At 54.8% G+C, this 24,123-nt stretch overlaps 1 protein-coding gene across 1 annotated transcript; it reads left to right on the forward strand.

The window, feature by feature from the left end:
* The first annotated feature begins 1,493 nt into the window (after positions 1 to 1,493).
* SEMA7A (semaphorin 7A (JohnMiltonHagen blood group)) lies at positions 1,494 to 24,117 on the forward strand. The gene is made up of 14 exons (XM_039856440.1): positions 1,494 to 1,730; positions 15,044 to 15,195; positions 15,719 to 15,760; positions 16,050 to 16,142; positions 16,350 to 16,434; positions 16,556 to 16,666; positions 17,306 to 17,445; positions 18,061 to 18,245; positions 19,162 to 19,270; positions 19,364 to 19,562; positions 22,031 to 22,155; positions 22,361 to 22,515; positions 22,731 to 22,792; positions 23,116 to 24,117. Exons 1-14 carry the CDS (start codon positions 1,559 to 1,561, stop codon positions 23,475 to 23,477), a joined length of 1,992 nt encoding a protein of 663 aa, XP_039712374.1. The 5' UTR covers positions 1,494 to 1,558; the 3' UTR covers positions 23,478 to 24,117.
* The last annotated feature ends 6 nt before the right edge of the window (positions 24,118 to 24,123 follow it).

Consider the following 24,123-nt stretch of genomic DNA (forward strand, 5'->3'; position numbering starts at 1 on the left):
AGGCTAGCCTGGGCCAGGACATGCTGCTACCTTCAGGGCCACAGGTGGGGGTGCAGGCCTAGGGAGGGGCTCTTGGATTGTCCACAGCCTCCCTCTCTTTGGGGCAGTGTATCTCTGGGCATGATGAAGCTGTAGGACCCACAGAGTCTGCTAGGACCTAGCCCTGCACTATCTCTGGAGGCATCTCGATTTCACCTTTTGGCCTGTTCAGGTATCTTGGGGAAGAAGGAGGGGCTAGCTGGAAACAAAAATTGGAATGAGAAAGTAACAGTACTTTCCTGGTTGTGGATCAGGGCAGGGGACTGGAACTGGGGCTGGGGCCAGGGCAGCCTGCTCCCTGTCTTAGCTGGTGTCTGCAGTGTGTGAATCAAGCCCAGCTAGGTTTGTGGGTCCTGGAGGCCCACATGTACCTCTGCTACCTCCTTATCTGTCTTCTCAGTGCAGTGCACATGGGCGAGACATCCCATAAGCACTGGATAAGTGGATTTCCCATCTGTGGCTCCCTCAGGCACAGGCCAAGGTAGATACAAAGTCTGGCCTTCTCTGGGTAGAACTGATGGGAGAGTTGCCTGGGCTGCTCAGGTCACTGCAGAGGACTGGACCTGGATTCTGCAGGGGTCACCACAGGGTCATCAGGTTACTTGCAGTAGCTCAGCCCTATGCACCTGATAAGCAGAGATCCCTTAAAGCTGGCCTGACCCTGCTTCCCCACAGTGAGTCCTGGACACACAGGATGCTCCGTTCTCTTTCTGTTTAGGTAAGGGGGCTTCTTAATTATATCCCCCTCCACTCACATGGAAATGAGTTTGGATTTTTCTGAGCACACACCAGCTGGCTGGGGGGAGGCAGCCCAGAAGGCTGCTGGCTGGGGAAGGGGGAGAGGAGAGGAAGAAGGGGAGGGAGTCAGGCCAAGATGAAAAATGATCGGTGTTCTCACAACAGAGCAATGGTGGGGCGCTTACTGCTCCCCACAGTTCATTGACCCTCTGCGCCCCAGCCAACCTTACCCCCCACGCCCCCCACTCCCCACCATCTCCCCCGCCACATCCCCCTTAGGGAGACGCATCTTGGTCCTTCTTATAGGCTCTGTGCAGTGTCCATGCAAGCCATCCAATCTATCCTCTGAGAACCACAGCCTTCAGGGGCCATACCACTGAGCTGGCCATGAGCGAGGTTGCCTGGTGGTAGACTTGTCTGTTCCCTCGGAGAGGTCCTCTCCGACTTCTAGGCCAACACTTTCACGGGCTGGGGGAGTGGATCTGAGGCCCTGAGAGGGGACCAGGACTGCTGCGGATCACAGAAGACCACAAGTCTGCCTCGTTCGCGTCTGCCGGGGTTCTCCCGTGGAATTGCCGGGGAAGGGGTGGCGAACATTCCGCTGGAGGTGGACAGTGCACCCACGTTGGGCAGCGCAGAAGCGAGAAAGGCTGAGAGGGGCGGGGGAGGGGCGGGGTGGGGTCAGGCATTTGACTCCGCCCCTTCGTGCTGGGATCAGCCTGCTGTCCGGTGCTGCTCTTTCAGTCTGGGCTGCTCGCAGCTGTCGCTTCCCGGCTGCGGGATGTCACCGCCTCCACCCGAATGCGCCGCCCTCGGCGTCCGGGGCGCTCGCATTCCTGGCCCGGTGGTTCGGTCCGGGCTCCCGCTGCGGCTGCTACTGCTGCTGCTTTGGGCGGCCGCAGCTACCCAAGGCCACCCGAGGAACGTACCCCGCATCTCCACTGTCTGGAAAGGTAGGTGGAGCCGCGCGGCCGGAGGGGCGCGGGAGCCCACGCCGCGCGGGGCGGGTGCGGAGTGTGTGGCACAGGAGCGAATGCGTAAGCGTAGCTCTGCGGGTCCCGCGCGATCCTCACAGGGAGCGTGCGGGTCTGGATGAGTGCGAGTGTGCAGTCTGGCTCACCGGAGCTGCTGAAATGCTGCGGGGAGCGAGCGGAGGTGCCGGAGCCCTGGCTAAGTAGCTCCAAGTCTGCCCGCAGCCGAGAGCCATAGCGCAGGGGCGCAGGGGAGGGGAGCGGGCCCCTCTCTCCGCCCAAGGCGCTCTTCGTCCACTAGCACCGGGGCCTCTGTGGAGGACCCTTACTCCCGCCAGGACCCTTTCCCACGTTCTCCTTCCTGAGCTGCGGGCTCCGCTGTCACGCGGGGCGCAGGCTGGGCCAGAGAGGGGGGCGCGGACCCCTTGCCGCCGCCGCCGCCGCCGCACTCTGGCTGCGGGAACAAAGACCCCGCTGCCTAACCCCCGCCCCCGCCTCGGCCCCGAGCATGGGCCGGGTAAAGGGTCGGGTACCCTATGGAGAGCTGGGACTTAGTGCGGTGCGGAGGCTTGGGGCACCTGGGCGCTGCCTCTGCAGTGCCGGCACCGGCCGCTCCCCCCCTTGTCCGCACGTGGCAGTTTTCACCAGGAATAGGTGCTAGCTTGGGGGACAGTGCCTGTTAGGTGGGGCGTGGCCATTAGGACCCCCCCTCAGGCGGTAGATGTGGGACGGGGGTGCAGCTTTTAGGCCACAGTGGTGTGTGAACCTGAAGGACCCGAGTTTTCCCCAGGAGCACCTCAGTTTCGACCCCTGTACAATGGATCAGAAAGCCGGCGAGGTGGGGTTCGAGGCTTTTTGCCCTGGGGGACTGAGTTCCTCTACACTGCGTTGCACACAAATGCTTACCGTCCCCAGGACAACTGGGTTCTCTCCCCAAATTTGCCGGGTTTGCGGCCCCCTGCTGTGGTGGTGGACATGCGGTGGCGGTTGGGGGGACTCGTCAGGTCTGGTCCTACCAGGAGCCCTTTGATGCCTGAGGTGATTTGCAGGGATTGCCAGAGCCTGAGCATTATCTGGGGCAGGTATTCTTAGCAGAGAGAGCGGGAGGAAACCCACACATCACCAGTGGCCTGAACTGCAGCTGCAGCAGAGGGAATGTGACTCCTCCAAGGTCACTGGGCAACGTGTGAGCTCACAGTGCCGACAGGGTCTGATCTGGCACAGGATGAGTGCTAATACTGGTTAGGGAGGGGAGAAGGATTCAGGCAGTTTCTTGGCCATGAAGGAGAAACTCTGGGAGCCAACTCTGTTACCCAGCCCCAGGTATTCTTCGGGGGAGTGAAGCAGGGCAACTGAACCTCTAGTGGTCTATTCATGGTGGACACCTCCAGCCCAGGCTTCCTCTGCCTTTCCAGCATCTTTGCCTTGCTTCAGACCCCTTGGCTGTCCTGGGCAACAGAGCATTTGGGCCCCCTGAAGGGGATAAATGGTCATATCAGAGTGTTCTAGAATCTCCTTCTGCACCAAACCCCTTGCATTTGGCTCTGTTTGCCCCATCCCACAAGTCTTTTCAAGACTCTTACCCCTAATATACTTAATGCACATCCATTTCTTAGTACTCAATGTGTGTACCTCCCCATCTTAGGCACTTAGTCTCTCCACCCCGAGGCTACTTAAAGCCGCTTTCATTTCTTTCACGCTTTCAGAGCTCCCGATCCAGCTCTACCTCTTTCCCTTGCATGAAGTTCACTAGTGTCGCCGCACTGGCTGGGCCCTCTGCTTGGTAATACACTAATGACCCCCTGCTGGGGTCTGCCAGCTGCTCACCTGTCTTGTCCAAGGGCAGTCCGTAGTCTTTTTCACCAGTGCCAGGCACCCCACTGGCCAGACAGACCCTGCCATCCACCTGTCCCCCGGGACCACCAGCTGGTGATGGTATGCCTGGCTGACAGCTGTCTTCTATTTCCTGTGGGGTGACACATGGCAGTCGGACAGGAATGGGCTTGGGCAGAGCAAACCCTGAAGTGCGGTGAGAGGAGGACCCTCCCGGCCTTGCTGTAGTATAGGCCTAGGTCCCTGTCTACCAGTAGGTGTGGGGAGGAGGATGGCCTTCAGGAACAGCTAGATCAAGGCTAATGGTTGTTCTGGAGCCACTTTTCTAAAGCGTCAAAGGCCGGAGTTTTGTTTTTAAGCCAAGACAGGTGTGAGGACTGGAAGAGGTATGAAGGGTTCTTTGTCATTTATTTTCTGCTTCTTGTATCTCTAAGCCCTAGGGAGAAATTAGATCAGGGAGTTCTGGGAGGGTCCTAGCCTGTACTTGTCCAGGGAGGTTGAGGCTTCTCTAGCCTGTTGAGTCCTGGCCTAGAGCAGCTCTGGACCAAGAGAGATATGCCAACACTGACCTGCTTGTAGGCTCTTGTTTCTGACCCTCAGAGCTCACCAGAACTGTAAGAACTCTGGAGTTTATCCCCTGAGGGCTGTCACTGACACATGGGATGTGACTGTTTGGGCCTGACCTTCCTGCTAGCAGGGGCTGGAGAGGAGTGAGTTACAGCAGGTGAGGACAGGAGGTTGGCATGCCTGTGGAAGCTGTGCACCCCTCTCCCATTCTATCCTCAGTTGGAGGAGATGCAGAAGCCCAGGAAGGACCTGACCCCCAAGGTCAGAGGTGAGCCAGCCTGTCTGCTTGAAAAACAGAGCCCAGTGTTTAGTCTCCACCTGCCCAGCTTGGTCTGCCTCGCCCTTGTCCAATTAAACAACAGGATGTTATTATTGACTTGGAGGCTGCTGGGGGAGCCATTATGGAGCTGTTACCCAGCACAGGGGTTGTTGTCACCTCCTCCAGGGGATGAGGTCACAGCTCAGGCTCCCCAAGCATCAGCATTTCCAGTGGAAATCCTTGCCTCCTTGGGGACTTAGATGAGTTCCTCCCCTTCATGGTTTACCTCCTTGCAGAACGGAGACAGAGGAGGTGGGGAAGTAATTCTCATGAGGAGAAGGGGGATTCCTAAGCTGAGAGAGGCTCAGTGATGTCACTGGGAGCTTCCTATTAAGCTCTGTGGCCCCTCTGTCCTGAATAGTGAAGGTTTTGAGAGCAGGCTGGAGTGGGATGGATACTTGCAAGAGCCCAAGATGTGGTGTAGGGTGTGGGGGAAAGATGGCAGATTGGGAGCCTGGTTCTGGTCCCAGCTTGATTTTATGTGTGACTCTGGGCAAAGGCAAGCCTTTTTCTGAGCCTCAGTTTTCTTAAATGTCCAAAGTGGTTGGAGGGAGGAGTTTATACTTATTAGAGCACTAATCCCCTGAGATTCTTGCCCTTCTGGGATGGGCAAAGGCTATAGTGGCCCATTTAAATTTTAGCTGTGAGAAAAAATTGAAACCTGGGAAGTCAGGAGAAATCTTCGGAATTCGAGTTATTTATTTTTTTCTCTCCTAAGCAGAAGGCTGACGATCAGCTGGAAGCAGTGGCTTATTGGTTTGTGGCTTCAAGCGTGGACATAGTAATTCAACATTTTTCACACTGGATATTTTATGGGACCAACCTTGTGCTGGTCCTGGGGTTGTGCTTGGGGATTCAGGGATAAGAAACTAGACAAGTCCATAGACTTCTCAGTGTAGATACAGAAGCAGGCAGGTCAACCTGCAGTTACAATGAAATATGGCAGATTCAAATATGGCAGAGGGCAGCTGTGGAGTTGAGGAGGTACCTAACTCAGTCTTTTCTATCAGGGAGGGCTTTTTGGAAGAGGTGGTAAGCCAGGATGGCAGGAGAAGCAGGAGCCAGCTGGGGTAGGGGAGGGACAGGAAGAAGCACCCAGTGTGACAGAATTTCAGACCCCAAATCTTGGACCATGGAGAGGAGGAAGTGATGAGTAGGGGACCCTAAGGGAAGACATTGAGTTAGCCTTGGCCTCTGTGTTCCAGGAAGGTTTCTTGCAGGAGGGGACTTCTGAGTTTGGCCACCTGACCCTCCACAGCCAGCCCAGCAATGGGAAGGACCGTGGCTGTCAGGGCAGGCCTCCCCAGTGTCACAGTTCACTGATGGGAAGCTGAAGCTGGGTCTTAGGGCACCAGGGCTTTCTGCCTGATGCCATAGGTAGGGGTTCTCTAGGTGAGGAGGTCTGTCCTTCAGTAGAGACTCTCCATAGGAGCGAGGGAGCTTCCGAGCACCAGCCAGGCCCTGCTGGCTGGGGGAAGGGCAGATACCCTTCCTCTGACCAACTTCCCCTTCTAGGAACCTTCACTTCCTTGGGATGGGGAGGGTAGATCACTCTCTGGGCTGGGAGAAGGGTCTAGGGGGAGGGCCAGACCTGGACCCTTAATATGATGGTAGGAAGCAGAGGCTCACTCAGCCCAGGGAAAGGAATCCAGCTGCTTGCAGGGGCCAGTGGTGAGAGTGGGTAGCTCTCATGTTGAGAACTGGGGCCCCAGCTGACATCATGTCCTCTTGCCTTGGCCCCATGAGCTGTCTGTTTCTGTCACAGGAGTGACAACACTTCCTCTACTCTGCTCCATAGCTGGAAAGCTTCCCCTTTTCTTGGTTTCCTTTTTTGGCAAGGCCTGTCTGCCCTAGAAGCCTCCTTTCTCTTAGGGTGGGGGAGAAAGAGGTCCTCCTAGAGCACAGACACCCCGCTCAGAGAACATGGGCTTCCCTCTTCCCTAGCCAGCCCAGGCCATGAGGGACCAGGAGATCCATCCCCTCCCTGCCCCCTATAGTATGGGAGCAGTTGTCTCCCCTCAGTCAGTCTCTAAGCTCTTTATTCCCCCAGCCTTGACCCTAGCCCTTCTTTGTTTCCAGGACTATGCCCTGGTCTCTGTGAGGCCCCTCCATCCCTCTGTGTCACTGTGTTGAGCGGTCCTCCTAGGACACACAGTGATGGAGCTGCCGTTTTCCCCAGTCCTACTTGGTGGCGTGGCTCTACTCCCACCTTATCTCTCACGCTTCCTCCCTCACCATTCCCCGGCTCCCCACGTTTTCCTGACTCAAGGTCATTGCCCTGCTGTTCATCCCCTCCTTGTACTCTCCTCCTCTTTTCTTCCAGTGCTATCTCACTTCCTCTAAGGAACCTTCTTGGATGACTCCAACTCACATGGCCTGACGGGACAGTTTAGGATGTCAGAAAAAAATGTCAGAGATCATCTGGGCCAACCACTAGGTCCACAGATGAGGAAACTGAGGCTAGAGATGACAGAGACTGGCCCAAGGTCATCCAATGAGATGGGCATAACTGGGACCAGAGCCGTATCTTCTGTCCGACCCTGAGCCTGGCCTCAGCTCTTGGCCTCCGTCTACTTGTTTGTCTGCCTTCATGCTCTGTCCACAGGCTTTGGGCTCCCTGAGCCCCTTTCCCCCTTGGCTAACTCAGCTGAGCTCAAGTTCTTCCTGTCCTGGCATTCTTTACTCTCAGGATCCCCACTGGCTATGACCTTCCTCCCTTCAGGACCTTAGATTTGGGCCAGCTTGACACACCTCTTCTGGCTTTTTCCTCAGGTCAGCTGGCCTCAGGGGTCTCAGGGGCAGGTTGATCTGTGTCTCCGCTTGGGCTAATCTGGGTTTAACCCTCATGGCAGCCTGGGATTAGGCTGATCCCACGTACTTCCTGCACCCTCTGCTTCCAATCAGGGGTTTAGGCTCCGCGCCAGCACTCCTAGGGCAGCCCTCATTGTGGCAGGCAGCTAGCCCCTACCCCTGTGCCTAGGTCTGTGTTCAGCCCCTCTGGGGGAGAGAGAAGGAGAAGCCTGAGTCTGTCCTTGGGGAACACACAGGTGCCTGCTGCCTGTGATTAGGGAAGGCACCTGGGGAGGTCAGAAAGGACCAGTAGGTACAGCCAAAGACTGTGATGGAGTTGTACAACTAGGGAAGACTTCCTGGGAGAGGGGGAAGAGCCAAGATAGGGCCGGGGGCTAGGACATGGGTTGGAGTAGAGTTCGGCACTGAGTGCTGTGCATGTTTGTCTGACACCAGGGTTTGCCTTACCCTAGTCCTGCCCCTTCCTACTGTCTCATCTGCCCCCACTTGTCTAGCCCTGGCCTTGGCTTGGCCTGGAGACCATGAAGTGAGAGGAGGCCTGGCCTCACCTTCAGGACTCCACACCAGACAGTGTAATCTGAAAGAAGATATGTGCCAGATGGTGTATAGCACAAGGTCAGAGGGAGGACAGAGCAGTGAGGGTTGGAGCAGTCTGGAACACTTCCTGGAGCCAGGAGGATTGAGACTACATCTTCAAGGACAGGTAAGACCACGTGCACAGAAAGAAGGCAAGAGGACAATCAGGAGAAGGAAGAGCAAGAGCAAAGGTGTAGAGATGGGATGGAGCCATGGCAGAGGTGGGCAGAGGTGGGGTGGGCCTTAACTACCAGCTAGAGGAGATGGGTCTTGCTGGGACAGGCAGTTGGGAGCTATGGTGGGCTCTTGAACTGAGGAGCCAGAGGTGGAGGCGAGTGTTTTTTTTGTTTTTTTGTTTTTTAAATTTTTCAATTATACTTGACAGTCAATGTTATATTCATTTCAGGTTTAAAGCATAGTGGTTAGGCATTTGTATAATTTATGAAGTGATCCCCTTGATAAGTCTAGTACTCACCTCGCACTATACATAGTTATTACAATATTATTGACTATATTCCCTATATTGTACTTCACATCCCTATGACTATTTTGTAGCTGCCAGTTTGTATTTTTTAATCCTTTCGCCTTTTTCGTCTAGCCCCCAACCTCCCTCCCACCTGGCAACCATCAGTTTGTTCTCTAAGTTTCTTTCTGTTTTATTCGTTTTGTTTTTTAGATTCCACATATAATTAAGTGACATCATATGGTAATTGTCTTTTTCTGTCAGCCTTATTTCACTTAGCCTAATATCCTCTAGGTCCATGCATGTTGTCACAAATGGTAAGAATTCAATTTTTTTATGGCTGAGTAATATTCCATTGTGTGTGTGTGTGTGTGTGTGTGTGTGTATATATATATATACACACACACACACACACACACGTATACATATATATATAAATATACATATATATATACACAATGGAATATTACTATATATATATGTATATGTGTATATACATATATATATATACTACCTCTCTTTTATCTGGTCGCCCACCAGTGGACACTTAGGTTGCTTCCATATCTTGACTATTGTAAATAATGCTGCAGTGAATATAGGGGTGCATATATCTTTTTGAATTAGTGATTTGGATTCCTCTGGATAAATACCCAGAGTATTTATTGCCGGCAGTTCTATTTTTAATTTTTTGAGAAACCTCCATACTGTTTTCCATAGTGACTGCATCAATTTGCAGTCCCACCAGCAGTGTACAAGGGTTCCTTTTCTCCACAGGAGGCGAGTGTTTTTGGCCAGTACTGGCTGGTGGGAACCTCGCTGGGCAGATGGTAAAGAAGGGTTTGCGAGCATACCTTGTCCTTTGCTGTGGTCTGCCCTCTGTGAAGAGATCTCAAGACTTACCTTCCCCTTTAGTCATGCTGGTCAGCACTCAGTGCTGTGCTGCACTCCACATCGGGCCTGCACACCCACACTTACTTATACACATTCTGCTTAGGACATCATGGATAGAGATCAAGCCTTCATTGGCCAAGTGACCTCTGACCAGGCTCTACTCTCGCTGGGCTTCAGTCTGTTCATTTGTATGGGAGGGGCTGGCCTGGAAGCTTCCAAGTGTCCACAGTGTTATAAGCGTAGATCCCAGAATCAATCTGCCTGAGTGTCAACCTCTAGTCTACCACTTAATAGCTGTGTGATCCTGGGCAAATTACTCAACTTCTTTGTGTCTCGCTGCCCTCATCTATAAAATGAGGATAATAAGAGAACCCACCTCATAAGAGTTCAGTGATGATTAAATGAGTTAATACGTCAAAAAATCAGAATAATTCCCAGCACATAGTAAGCGCTATGGAATGATTAGTTGGTAAGTAGAGGTACTGTTGTTGTCATTGTCATCCTCCTCCTCTTTTGGCAGCTCGGTTTTCTGATGAAATGCAGCCTCAGCAGCCTGGCTCCTACAAGCTAAACTCTCTAGCTGGCTACACTCACTGGTTGCCCTTGCACTGATCTCGCCCTCCCTGCTGGCTCAGGCTAAGGCTGAGCTGGGAACCTTCTGTTTCTCAACAGTCTTCCGTCCTGCCTTACTTGGGGTGGACTAGCCATCTTCTGCCCTCTCCCCTACCTGTGCCCTGGCTCTGGGCTCAAGGGCAGGCCCTGCACCTCTGCCTGTCCTCTCCTTTGAAGGAGACACCGGCTCACTCTGGGGCTTTGAGAACCTGCTGGGCTGAAGAATGGATAGAAGGTGGACTGGACATAGTGTGCATCCTGGGCTTCCTGCCTTCCCTGGGCTTGGAGGCTTTCTGCTCAGCTGGGTCTCAGTGCCAGCCTTCCCTCCCTGAGCCCCCGAATCTGGCTCAGCCCAGCCCCACCACAGCTTGCTGTCCAGCTGCCCCTTACCCGCATCTGCTCTCCCCACCAGACAAGCATTCTGGTCCTTCAAGCATAGTGGCTCAGGGCAGAGAGCACACAGCCTTTGCTGGCTTGGAAGGGCCTTAGTTTTCCTGTCTATAAAATAGGGATGCAGACTCTTGTCATGCCTTTTTTGCATGGTGGTTGGGGGATTTGGTGGGCTAGTCGTTCGAGGCAGATGAGGATTTGACGTCTGCTGCCTCCACCTCTAGAAAGCCGTCTCTGACTTGGCCAGCAATCACAATCCTACACTTCCCCAAATCAACCCAGATTGTTTTGTAATTTGTTCCAAGAATGACGGTAGGTCATAAAACCTAGACCTTAACAAGTACCAGCCCCTCTGATCCACAGAGGAGGAAAATGAATTCAGGAAGGCTCAGCCCTTGATCATGGTCACAGCCAATCAGACTTCCAGCTGCCAAAAGGAGCACAAGGCTTCTTGGAGCCAGGGCTGAGCCCACATGTGAGATATGTTCCCCACCCACCTACTGCTGACGTTGAGGAGCTCCTCAGCCCAGTACACAGCTCCTTGTTCCCTCACTGATAAGGAAGTGCCGACCTCTCACTCCCTGTGATCGAAGTACCATATCAAGGGCCTGCCACCCGTCCAGCACACGTCTCCACCCCTGCCAGGCAGCTGTCTAGAACCTTGTCCTGCTGAGTGTCACCAAGACCCCAACAGCAACCACAGCTTCTCCTTAGCATGGGCTGGTGCCACTTGGAAACTGGGCTTCTAGGTGTGAGGAGTGGCTTCTCATACCCTTGTCCTTGGCCATATTGGGAGAAACAAAATTAATGAAACATTTGTTCCTTTGCTTCCTCCACCCCAGTGGGAAGGTTTCCCTCCATTGCTCTGATGCAGTGCTGAGTTCTGCCATTAGTTGCTCTTTTGAGTTTAAGGTTTTGGTTGCTAAAGGCCCTTGAAGATCAGAGTCCCCCACCAGGAAGGTAGGTAGGTAGGTGATTCCCATCAAGTTATCAGCTTAGTGACTTATCACTTAGTGGGGAGGGGGAGGGTGGAGAGCCAGAGATGATGTTGGGAAGTGGGAAAAATGTGATATACAACTTTTGCAAATCCAGAGGCTCTCAAGGAAGCCTAGGATGTGGTCCTAAAGGGCTGAATCTGGCTGCTGGATACCAGAAACCCTGAGCTGTGGCCTGGCCCTGGCCCTGCCTCCTTTGCTGTGTGCCTTTGGCCAGTGGCACAGCCTCTCTGGCCTCCATGACCCCTCAGCACATTGACTGTTCAGATCCCTTCCCTTCTACCTTGACCTATATGATGCGGGTTCCCAGGAGTAGAGAGGCTGCAGGCTAATTCCTTGGGCCCACGTGGGCCTTCCCTCTTATCTCTGCCAGCTGCATGGTAGACGAGGATGTGAGGTGGGCCTGGTGATGAAAGATGAGGTGCAGCTGTGGGAGGAGGCTCCTGCCAGATGTGGCTGGGTCCCCATCCAGAGATGGGTTGGCTCCTGCCTCATGCCTGGGCCTCCCTGGCTGCCTGACTCAGGAATTTCCTCAGGTGTCTATATTCCTGCCATTCTCAGAGCCTGCCTCAATGCCCACTTTCAAAGGACTCCTTGAGGTTAGCATTCAAGACCTGTTGGGTCAGTGGGTCAAGTTGGAAGGCTGTCCTTGCCCAGACCAGACCATGGGCCCTACCCCTTTTTGCTCCCTTCAGGGACAACAATATCCGCCACCATTCCAGCCTCCACTCAACCCTCCCCTTGGGCTGCCCTCTTTCACAAGCAGTGAAGATATGGGGAAAGTGATGACTAGATGCTAGGGACAGCACCCAGAGAGTATGAGAAAAGGAATGATGTTCCACTAGGCAGGCCTGCTTGAGGAGAACTCACCCTATAGAAGTCCAGACGTCCCAGTCTGTTGATCCCTGGGACAGTGGTGGGAGGGTGGGGGGCACAAGAGCAATCAGCTCTGATTTGTTCCAACAGGATCAGAGCCCCATGGATATCCCAGTTTGGGGGTTATGACTAGGGAAGATTGCGTCTCACACCCTGCCATCTTCTTGACCCTTATCCTGGCAGGGCCTGGGCCAGGGCCTTGCTGGTCTTATCACTGTTAGGACAGTGGGGACTCAGAGAGGGCCATGAAGTCTGGCTGGGTATGGGGCAGCCTGAATGTGCCCTTCCTTGGTCTACAAAGAGCAAGGATTGGCTCAGAATCACATGGGGATGGGGGAAAGGATCTTGTGCCTGCCTGGCTGCCTCTGGGGCCATGCCTGCCTATGTGCCCTTAGCCCCCTCCCCTGCCCGAACCCTTGGTTATTCTGGGAGCTTTTAGCTACCACTTAGTCAGCCACTAATGCGTCAGGCTGGGGAGTGAGGGGGGAGACACGGTGCCAGACGGTGCTCCTTTTAGACATCCAGGATGGGAAGCAGAGGGAGCTGGGCAGGCAGGGGAGTGGGGAGGTAGGGGTGCTGGAGGAAGGGAGGCTTTCCAGGTCCTGGCCCTGCTCCTAGGGAGGAGGGGCAGCACTGGAGACTGATGGGTAGTGGTCGATGTATCCGCGGGCTGCACCACCAACCTTCCTGCCTCATACATGGGCCTCAGTCCACCTTCCGGATCTTCTCTGATTGGGTGTCAGACAGCTTCCCCACCTTTGCTTGGGCTATTTCTCCTGCCTGAAATTTTCTTTCTGCCTGTTCTTAACCCATCTAGCTTTGCTCTGTCTTCCCCATCTCTTTGGACTCATAAGGAAGCAACAAGATGCATTTAGAGATGTGGCACTTGCTCCCTTGGCAGGGCCTTTTTAGGGGCAGCCCTTGGCCTTTTTCAGCCCCTACAGGGTTGGAGCTTCGAAGGCTACCGCTTCCTGGCCTAGCTCTCTCCATGTTGGTGCTATGGATTCTGGCCCTGAAAGCGTGGTGGTGCTGCCTTCACTTCCAGGCAGCCCTCCTGCCCCTGAGCCCCCAGCCCCCGCTCCTGCCGACCTGAACAAAGCTTCCTTTCATGTATTCATCTAGCTGCTGCCGCTCAGACACTTCCCCCCGGCACAATCAGGCTCTTTGAGGGCCTCCAGCCGATGTGGGAGCAGGGCTGGGGCTGTGGTAGAGAATGGGCCAAGGCCAGGACCTGGGGCCGGGCTGGTGCCATCGCTCCCATACACAATACCAGGCGCAGAGCCCCGAGGGGCGGGAGCCTGGGGGTCAAGGGAGGCAATGCTCCTGGGCTCCTGTTTGTTCTTCTGGGGCCAGCAGTCCCTGCCTCCCCCACACCCAGATGCTGCAGCCAGGGTTTGAGGGCAATAGGGCTCAGGCTTACAGTTCTATGCAGGACTGTCTTGGCCCTGGTGCTGCAGCCCCCCAGAGTGGCAGCCCTCACCCTCCATGTTCTCAGAAGTTATGTGTGAGCAGCCCTAGGGGCTACACCTAGACAGTTTTATTTGAGCATTGTGGAGGCTTGCTTCGGCGTAGCTGTCTCATCCCTCCAATTGGATCCCAGGCTAGGGCTGGTCTCCCCCTCAGACCTTGCTCTTCAGGGCCTCTCTCATCAGGCTTGACACCTCAGAGCAGGGTTCTGTCTTCCCCATTAGACTAGACTCCCCAGAGCAGGACTGCAACCCCCAGGCAAGGGCTCCATTAGGGCCTCCTCCACGGCTCCTTTCCAGGGACTAGCGCTACACACTGGCTGTGGCCTTATTGCCTGTGCTGGCTGAGGGTTTTGGGGCAGACTCAGGAAATGGCAGTTCTTTTCTGTCTGGGCTTGAGTGTGTCCTGCTTGGGTGTCACTGCTAAGCTATCTGCCCCTGGGTTTGCTGCAGCCAAGTAAACAATGGTCAAGCCGAGTTCCTGGGTGAGGCTTCGGGATGGTCGGAAGTGTGGGAAGATGGGAGCTGTGGGTGATTGCTGGGGGCAAAGCCACAGGCTGTCCCATCCCTATAATTTAGTACTGCAACCAGGACAACCTCAGCAGTGTCACCGGAGATGAGACATCTTCTCCCTGGAGGCGGTAGCTGCAGACAGTTTCCTTTTTGGGCAAAATTGTGCTGGTCAGCCCTTCTGGTTAAGGACCAGGATGTGCTCTGTGAAGGGCCCTCTGTCCCAGAGTTGCTGCGGAGGGAGGGTAGAACTTTACACCTGGGGCAAGCTTGCACCTCCATGAAACCAGGCCACAGTGGTCCAGGCCACAGCCCAGCTGCAGGCAGGAGCTTAGGCTCAGGTTCAGGGTTTACCACTGACCATGTGGCCTTGTGCTGCCCCTTGTCTGTACTTTTGCTTTCTCATCTGTGAAATGGTTGGGAATAGACATTTAGATTCCTTTCCAGCTCTGATCTAAGTTGACCTTTTGAGGGCCTGGGGTGGAGTCCATAGGAGGGGTTGGAGAGGGTTTCTTGAAGGACGGAATAGGGTTCTGAGCAAAGCGATTCCTGGGAACCTGAACTCTAAGTGGGGTGCTTCGAGACCCTGCTACCTGCAGGGGGTAGAAGTAACTGCTTGCTCTGTCCTGGGCAACAAAGAGCCTCACAGAGCAAAGCCGAAAGGCCCTGGTCCCAGCCCCTTAGGAACAACCAAGTGTGTGTGTGTTGAGGGGAGCTCTTCTCCCCAGAGGTCCCTAAATCCTGCTCCTACCCTGAGTTTCACATATTGTAGGGTAGGGGCCATGGCTTTGGGGTGAGGACAGCTGTTTGCTAGACTCCACCAGGGGACCCCTTTCTTCTCCCGCCTGTAACTCTGAGTCCTGGCACTGCCCTAGCCCAGACCCAAGCTCTAGTTACCAGGCGGTTGCACGTGTGCCTGAGACAGGAGACTTGATCTTTCTGCCTAGGGCCCAGCCTCAAGTTTCTGCCAATTGCCTCCTCCTCAGGCCGCACAGGGAAGGACCAGGTGGAATTTGGCTCAGCAGAGCCACACACAGTGCTTTTTCACGAGCCAGGCAGCGATTCTGTATGGGTGGGTGGACGCAGCAAGGTCTATCTCGTCAACTTCCCCGAGGGCAAGAACGCCTCTGTGCAAACGGTGAGCCTGGGCCCTCCCTCCTGCTTGGCCCCATTTCTCTCCTTATCTCCCCTCTGGCCTTGGTGAGAGAACCTCAACAAATCCGGGGGAGGGAACTGGCATTTCTTCCTAAACTGGTCCATCCCCCATTATATCTTACAAATGGTCCCTGGGGGAGGCTCCTTAAAGGTAGTCCGGATGGACATGGGTGTTGGGCAGTGTGGAGCAAAGCCTGGCCAGGTGGGTAGTGCTGATGGGGGAGGTCTATGCAGGAAGCTGGGCTCCAGAACCCCGTGGCCCAGGTCTTCTGAGATCTCTGGGCTGGCCTTGAGCTCTGGGCTGGCCCCTGAGCTCTGGGCTTGGCTCCTGGTATCAGGCTGAACAGCCTGTATGATCTCGGGTGAATCACTCACCACCTCAGAGCCCTAGTCACTTACCTAAAATATAAAATGAGCTTGTCCTGAGGGTACATGGAAAGCAATTAGGGGACATCTGGCACCTGGCAGAGTGAACTAATACTTTCCCATCCCACCTTCCCCCATAGGTGAACATTGGTTCCACGAAGGGGTCCTGCACAGACAAGCGGGTGAGTGGGGAGAGGGAATAGAGAGGGGAGGCTGGGCTCCGTGGAAAAGGAATGCGAGTCTGAGAGTCTGAAGAAGGAGGCATGGCCCTGCCTTAGGGTACCCAGTTTGAAGGGAGACACAGCCTCTCTGAGGCCCCTGTGTCCTTCCTCTGTTCTTGCGGGGTTATGCCCTCCTTGGAGGCTGCCTCCTATGTTTAGCCTTCTGAATCCTTCCCCAAGACTGAGAGTTCTAGTGCTAGGCCTGCCAGGACCTCCACCCAACCTCTGTTCTTCCCCTTCTTCTGGGCAGGACTGTGAGAACTACATCACGCTCCTGGAGAGACAAGGTGATGGGCTGCTCGTCTGTGGCACCAATGCCCGGCGCCCCAGCTGCTGGAGCGTGGTGAGAAGGCCCCTCCCCATATGCTTGGTCAGCTCGCCCTTGTCTGGGTGGGCTTCTGCCCCCCATAGTTAGAAGGAAGTGGAGCGGACTGGCCTCACCTTGTATAGAATTCCCAAGAGGACAGGGACCCTGGCTGGGAAGCTGGTGCCTATGGCAGGCAGTGATGATAGGATTACATGGCTGTCTGACCCCCTCGACCTCCCCCAGGTAAATGGCACTTTGGAGTCGCTTGGTGAGAGGAGAGGCTATGCTCCCTTCAGCCCGGATGAGAACTCCCTTGTTCTGTTTGATGGTAGGACTGTGGCTGCCCTGGGCTGGGAGTGGGTGGTCAGCTCCATGTCTGGTGGCCCAGGCCTGGGGAAGGGACTTCAGGAGTTGTCTGCCCTTACCCATGCCCCTCCCACCATGCCCAGGGGACGAGGTATACTCCACAATCCGGAAACAAGAATACAATGGAAAGATCCCACGGTTCCGGCGCATCCAGGGTGAGATCGAGCTGTACACCAGTGATACCGTCATGCAGAGTGAGTAGGCTCCAGCTGGACTGGAGTGAACCCGGGGGTGTGAACGCCCGGGCAGCAGATGGGAGCCTCATGTTCCCTGGGAGGGCTCCCCAAGGGCTGCAGGGGCCACAGGCCAGTCAAGAAAGTGACTGAGAAAGTTGGCCTGGCAAGGAGCAGGGGAACAGCAGAGGCAAAGATGCAGAGGCAAGATGGGACTGACATACTCTGGGAACAAAACAGAGGAAGCCCCAGACCCAGTGTGAGGTCCCTTGGAGTCATAATGTATCCCCGCTGAGCTCATGTGGGCGTACAACCCCCTCCCTCCTCATTATGGCTCTGCCAATTAGGCAGAAGTGACATAAAAGCCCCCAGGGACCTTCCCACATAAAGGCCCCCAGGGACCTTCCCCCAGTCCCCAAGCATGAAGTCATTGCTCCTTCGCCAATGACATCTTTGTAGGGGGAGAGCAAAATAGGTATGGGGCAGGGGTACAGAGTTTCAGGCCCTTGGAGTATTGGGCTTGATGTTCTAAGTTTTATTCCAGGTCTGATTTGCCCCAGGTTTGTTTTTGTAGACTCTGAAGGTATGCAGGGTTAGAGAGGGCTCCTCACCCCGAGCAGGCTCCCTGGCCTCACACTAATTCGAATGTGTCCCTGGCAGACCCACAGTTCATTAAGGCCACTATTGTGCACCAAGATCAGGCCTACAATGACAAGATCTACTACTTCTTTCGGGAGGACAACCCTGACAAGAATCCGGAGGCTCCTCTCAACGTGTCCCGGGTGGCCCAGCTGTGCAGGGTAAGTGGATGGCTGAGTAGGATTGAGTGAGCGTGTGAGTGCCTGTGTGTAAATGTGCATGCATGTTTCTGTGAAGTATGTGAAATGTGTGAGTGAGTCTGTATGTGGGATTGTAGGAGTAAATGTGCGTGCGCAAGAGTGTCCATGCATCTGTGAGTAGGTAAAGATGGTTAAAGTTATGTGCATGCGTGATAGTGTGCAAATATGTGTAGTCATGTGAGAGTGTGTATGAGTATGTGTGCAAATATGAAAGTGTTTACGTGTGTGTTACCAGTGCGAAGGTGCTGGGGTGTGCGAATATGTCACCTGTGTGTGCGTGCATGTGTGAGAGTGGGTAAATGTGTGTCTGAGCCCATCTGCTCTGTGGGGATGGACCCAGAGCCCTCACCCTGCAGGTGCCTACTGCTGGCCCTATGCCCTGGGTCAGCCAGGCCTTATGGCTGGAGCCTGGCCCAGGAACCGGGCCCGAGTCATGGGGCATCTCTACCTGGTCCCCTGGCAGAAACCCGCCCTTTTCAGAGCCTCCCTTCCTTCCCTGAAGCTTGAGTGCTAGCATTCTTGGCAGCAAGTGTGTAGTGAGTGCTGAGGGGCCTCCTTTCCCCACCACTCTTCCAGGGAGACCAGGGTGGTGAGAGTTCGCTGTCCGTCTCCAAGTGGAACACCTTCCTGAAAGCCATGCTGGTGTGCAGCGACCCCACTACCAACAAGAACTTCAACAGGCTGCAGGATGTCTTCCTACTCCCTGACCCTAATGGCCAGTGGAAGGACACTAGGGTCTACGGCATTTTCTCCAACCCCTGGTGAGTGACCCTCATCCTGGGGCTGGGGGCTGACGTTGGTTACATGTCCAGCAGGGATTGGAGGGCTTGGGCCCTGTCATGGGGCTGGCTGATGTGGCATGAGCAGGGACTGCAGGCTCAAGGGCCAGGACCGTTGCTGGGACTGGGGTAGGGGGACAGTCAGTGCTCAGGGAGATGCGTGTGCTGGTGTGTTTGTGAGTTTGTACACGTGAGTGTGCATGCATGTATTGTATGCACGCTCATGGCAGTGCCTGTGCTCGCATGTCTACCAGCTGTGTGCTTAGAGTGGGTTCTAGGCCTTGGGAATAAAGCTGCTGAGGCCTCTCAGGGTGCTGCTGGGTGCTATCACACCTGCTCAGGCACTGCCTGCGCCTGATAATTCACACCTCTTAATCACTCTCATTGATTGAAAACAAGGCAGGCAAAAGTGTTGGGTGTGTTTTCGGGGAGTGGAGGTGGGCAGGGTAGGGAACCCAGGACCCTGCTCTGTGGCTTCTGTGTGGATGGATCCAACTGGTCTGGAGAGAGACCAGGGTCTGGCCTCCTTGGGTGTCAGCATCCTGCAGCTGTGCCCAGAGAGGTAGGAGGATTGCACATAGGGGACCCCCTCTGGTCCTGGGGCTGGCCTCCGAACTCAGTGATCTTATGGCAGAACACAGGTTGTGGTTTTAGACTGCAACAGAAAGAAATTAGGTTGAACTTTTTTCCCTCCCTCTTGCCTGCAACGGTGTTTGGCGATTCTTATTTTAGACGCTGGACTTGGTCCCAGGATTGTCCCTGCCTTCATGGATCTCACAGGCCGGGAAGCTTGGTTAGAAGGCTGTAGTAGTGCTCTGTATGGTGCTGGGCTGGCCTGGGTGAGTAGAGGTGGGTGGGTCCTGGGCCTCCCACTGAAATGGTTTCTGTGATCCCCCAGGAACTACTCGGCTGTCTGTGTATATTCCCTTGGTGACATTGACAAGGTCTTCCGCACTTCCTCGCTCAAGGGCTACCACACAGGCCTTCCCAACCCTCGGCCTGGCAAGGTAAGCAGTGACACCTGCCATGACCCAGGCCCTGCCCTCCCCTGACCTAACTCCCCAGCCACCCACTGACTTGGGCCTGCTCTCCTTGTTCAGTGCCTCCCAGACCGGCAGCCGATACCCACGGAGACCTTCCAGGTGGCCGACAGTCACCCTGAGGTGGCACAGAGGGTGGAACCCATGGGGCCTCTGAAGACTCCACTGTTTCACTCTAAGTACCACTACCAGAAAGTAGTTGTCCACCGCATGAAGTCCAGCCACGGGGAGATCTTCCATGTGCTTTACCTAACCACAGGTGAGGGACTACCCTGTGACCAGCACCCCCCATCTGCTTTGTAAAAATGGATATGAAAGGTATAAAGAATAATGTAATTAACATCTGGTTGGATCTTTATACCTGGAAGGAAGAATTAAGTGACTAAGAGCTGTCAGGGGTTAGTTCGGCTGTGAAAGAGTCAGGCAGAGAGGGCTTCCTGGAGGAGGTGGGGACAGAGGGAAGTGGGGAAGGCATCCTAGGATGGGAGAAGAACAGGTGCCAGGATTCAGAGGCAGAAATGTGATGAGTCTGAGCAAAGTTAGGTGCAGCTTTGGTCCAGATGTCGGACTCATGAGCAGGAAGAGATGTGGAAGGTCAAGAGGAAGGATCTGGTTACTGGGTGTCCTTTGGACCTCTGCCAGGTGAGAGGAAACATTCAATGTGATATGCAAAGAATTTAGTGAGATAGGAGGAAGGACTTGTAGAGGGCAAAGCTTTTGCAGAGTCTTGCAGAAGACTGCAGGGACTCTTCTACAGGAGGCTTCTCTGGGGAAGCAGGGTCTTGCTGACCCCAGAAGCTGAGTAGAACCCTGGGGAATGCCCCTGCATTCCCGGAAGCCACTGCATGAACACACCAGCCCTGAGCTGGGTTTATAGCAGCTTCCTGGCTCCAGCTATGGACAAAGGGGGCTCCTAGGAACGAATGTATTGGTCAGTGTAGCTGCAGATTTTCCTTGAGACCAGGCAGTGGTGCCATCAGAAAGGGTAGTGTCTCCCCCAGGTGCCTAGCACCTCTGGGGCCACACAGTCCAGGCCTCAGGTACCCACCCCCCCCATGTGACTTCCTGCTGTTGCTTCATTTTGGGGTTGTCTCAGGGCCACGGTGGCCTCGCCAGTTTCCCTGGAGCAGGGCCTGATTTCTGGGTCCTGAGACCACACCTCCTTATTCCTCCATTCATCCTGGCTGCACCCATGGGCCCCTGTCCTTGCTCTGCTCCAGCAGTGGCTGGACTAGCAGTTGCAGTCAGCCAGGGGACAGCAGGGCACTGGGGTGCAGGAGAGGAGAGGTCATACGATGGGGGACTGGGAGCAGTAGTCAGGATAGGAAGGCTGGGGAAGCTGTGGGCTCTCTTCCTGCAGACCTGGGAGGCAAGAACACTTGAGTGATGAGGGCAGTTGTCTTTTTCTCCCTGAGGGCCATTAGAGAGACCCCATGTGGGAGCCTGAAGCAAGAAGAATTGGGGCTGGATAAGAAATAGAGCTTTCTGAGCCCTCTGCAGAGAATGGGAGGCTCTCACAACCGGGAGAAGCAATGGGAGGCTGTCACCATGCTGCTATGGAAGGAGGTGAAAAGAATGTGACTGGGCTGGGAGCTTGTCAGGCCAAAGAAGCATCGGACCACATTCCAGTACCTGCGAGGGCAGTCACAGAACCAAAGGAAATGTCCTAGGCAGGCAACCATCCCATTATCTGACTGTTATTTTGGGGCAAGTGATGCCCTGAGGAATTGGGAGGGTGGGAGAAGGAGGTAAGCTATTTTGGAAACTGGGACAGCAAGTTAGGTGGGATTGGGAGGACCCAGGGGTCAGGATACCCATTAGTTCCCAACAGGTGTTGATGGAGAGAGCACTGACCTTGAAATCAGGCAGCCTCGTATGTGACTTTGGGAATCCGTATGTGGAATCTAAGGTCTTTTTCAGATTGAAGATGTTATAAAAATCTAAAAATCCCCTAAGATTAAATACAATGTGGAGTCCTGAATTGGATTCTGGAACAAAGAACACTAGTGGAAAAACCCGTGAAACCCCAGTAAAGTCTGTAGTTGAGTTAATAGTACTGTACTGCTCAGTTGTGAAAAATGTGCCAGTTACATAAGATGGTAACAGTAGAGAAAGCTGGGTGAAGGGTATACAAAAACTCTGCTATCTTTGCTTTTTTTTTTTTTTCGTAAATCTGAAATTATTCCAAAATAAAAAGTTTATTTGAAGAAAACATGTTCCCAAAGAGCCCAGGAGGCTGGAAAGTTATGGAAGAAGCTGAGGGAGGGGTGGGGTTCTGACATCTCTGGGTTGCAGTCACCAGCTGTGTGACCTTGAACAATTGCTTAGCCTTTCTGAACCTCATTTCCTTATCTGTGAAGTGGGGAAGATAATACCCACGACCAGGAATGTGGAGGATTGAACGAGGTAATGCTAATACGTGTAGTGGGTTTAGCACGGTACTTGGGCATGCAGGACTGCTGCTTCCGTTGTTCATGATCGAGCTTCCCCTGGGCCTTGTGGAGCCCTGGTCTAATCTTGGAAACTTTCTGGGCTGCCCTCCGGCTCCCACATTCCTCCCAGTCATGCTTTCCTTGTCACACCTCACCTCATCCTGTGACCTTCGCCTGGCTATGACTTCCCAGCACTCCCCCACCCATGCCTTTCCTGGGCAGTCCAACCCAGAGGGAAGCTGCCTGGCCTGGAGATGGGACTCTTGCTCTCTAACCCTCTGCTCACCCCCCACAGACAGGGGCACCATCCACAAGGTGGTGGAGTCAGGGGAGCGGGAACACAGCGTCATCAACATCATAGAGATCCAACCCTTCCGCCATGCGACCACCATCCAGGCCATGTCACTGGACGCTGACCGGGTGAGCCTCCCCACCCCCACCCCTGCCCCTGTGGGGCTACCCAGTGATGGCCAGCTGAGGACAGAGCTTCATTGCATGTGATTTGCATGTCGTTTTCAGAGCCTCTGGGCCCCGGGCCTACCAGGCAGACGGCCTTGGCCTGGGGGTTTAGGACTCAGTGTTGACGGCGAGGCCCTGGCCTGACCTAGTTCTTTTCTCCTTCAAGCGGAAACTGTATGTGAGCTCCCAGTGGGAGGTGAGCCAGGTACCCTTGGACCTGTGTGATGTCTATGGTGGGGGCTGCCACGGCTGCCTCATGGCTCGAGACCCTTACTGTGGCTGGGACCAGGGCCACTGTGTTTCCATCTACAGCCCCCATAGGTATGTTGGCCGTGATCCCGATCCCTGGGAGAGGGTGGACACAGGAGTAAGGTAGACATGGGGGACGTGGACGGACTGCAGGAGGTGTCGGTGCTGGGCCATTCTGGCCAGACCTTCCTCTAGGTGAACACCTTGGCAGATACTGGGGTGGGGAGAAGGACAGAGAAGGGCCAGGTGGCTTGCTGTCTACTTAGCCTCTCTCCTTTCAACTTCAGGTCAGTGTTGCAGTCCATTAATCCAGAAGAGCCACACAAAGAGTGCCCCAACCCAAAGCCAGGTACCTGATCTGGCCCTGCCTGGGGCCTAGTCCAGTGAGGGTGGTACAGCCATGCCCTCATTGCCCTGTCTGAGAAAAACGTGGTCTAGTCCTGGGAGCCCCATGCAGATGGGGCAGGACAGTCCTGTGGAGGGAGCCCCCTTGCTGTAGGGGTGGTTGTGAGAATGGTCTGAGGGAGGCAGGGGAGAGAAAAGAGACTGGGCCCTCGTTTCCCTGTGTTCATTTAGAAGCCTTGGCCTTGGAGGCCTGGTCAGTAGGGGAGGACACAGCCTGTCCTGGGAGCCCTAGGCCCCTCCTCACGTCTACCTTCCCATCCCCTCCAGAGGAGGCCCCACTGCAGAAAGTCTCCCTGGCCAAGAACTCACGCTACTACCTGAGTTGCCCCATGGAGTCCCGCCACGCCACCTACAGGTGGCGCCATGGGGAGAAGGTGGAGCAGAGCTGCGAGCCAGGTCACCAGAGTCCCAACTGCATCCTGTTCATCGAGAACCTCACGGACGGCCACTATGGCCACTACTACTGCGAGGGCCAGGAGGGGTCCTACCTCCACAAGGCTCAGCACTGGCAGTTGCTGTCTGAGGATGAAGCCAAGGCTGAGCATCTGCTGGGCCGAGCCCAGGCCCTTGTGGCCTTCCTCTGGCTGGGGGTCCTGCCCACACTCGTTCTTGGCCTGCTGGTCCATTAGGGCCTCCTGGGGCCGGGCATGCTGCATTCTTCCGCAGCCCCAGAGCACTAGAAAAGTCACACCCAGAGCTGCCCTGCCCAGGAGCTCCTTGCCTGCCACTGCTTCCAGGGGGACTGCGTAGCCCGATGGGGAACACCAGGCCTGGAGATGGCCAGCAGCGGGCAGCTGCTGGGCCCAGGTGGGGCGTGGGCGGTGGGGTCTGGAGAATGAAGGAGCCGACTGTGAAGCTGGGACATCGATGGTGCAAGACTTTATCTTCTGGAGACTATTTTTCAAGAACTCAAACTGGACCAAATGTAGTGATGTTCTTGGCCTAAGAGCCTGTGGGCCAGAAAGGGGTTGGGAAAAGTGAGCTGGAACCTCGTCTCTGGACCTTTGAGCTGAGGCCTGAGTCCTTTTGGATTCTCTGTACCCAAATTGCCCCCTCATCTTCCCTCCTGCCATGGCCAGGGGTGGCTGGTGTTCCCGCAGGCCCAGGGCTGCCCTCTGTGGCCCCCTTGCCAGCTCTGGGTCCCACTAAGGCAGCCTCTTTGCATGTTTATTGAAGGATGTTTGCTTTCCGGACGGAAGGACGGAAAAAGCTCTATTTTTATGTTAGGCTTATTTCATGTATAGCTACTTCCGATTGCATCTGTATGAAAATACC

The sequence above is a fragment of the Pteropus medius genome, unplaced genomic scaffold (genome assembly GCF_902729225.1).
Source record: "Pteropus medius unplaced genomic scaffold, Ma_sr-lr_union100, whole genome shotgun sequence".
Classification (NCBI taxonomy): domain Eukaryota; kingdom Metazoa; phylum Chordata; class Mammalia; order Chiroptera; family Pteropodidae; genus Pteropus; species Pteropus medius.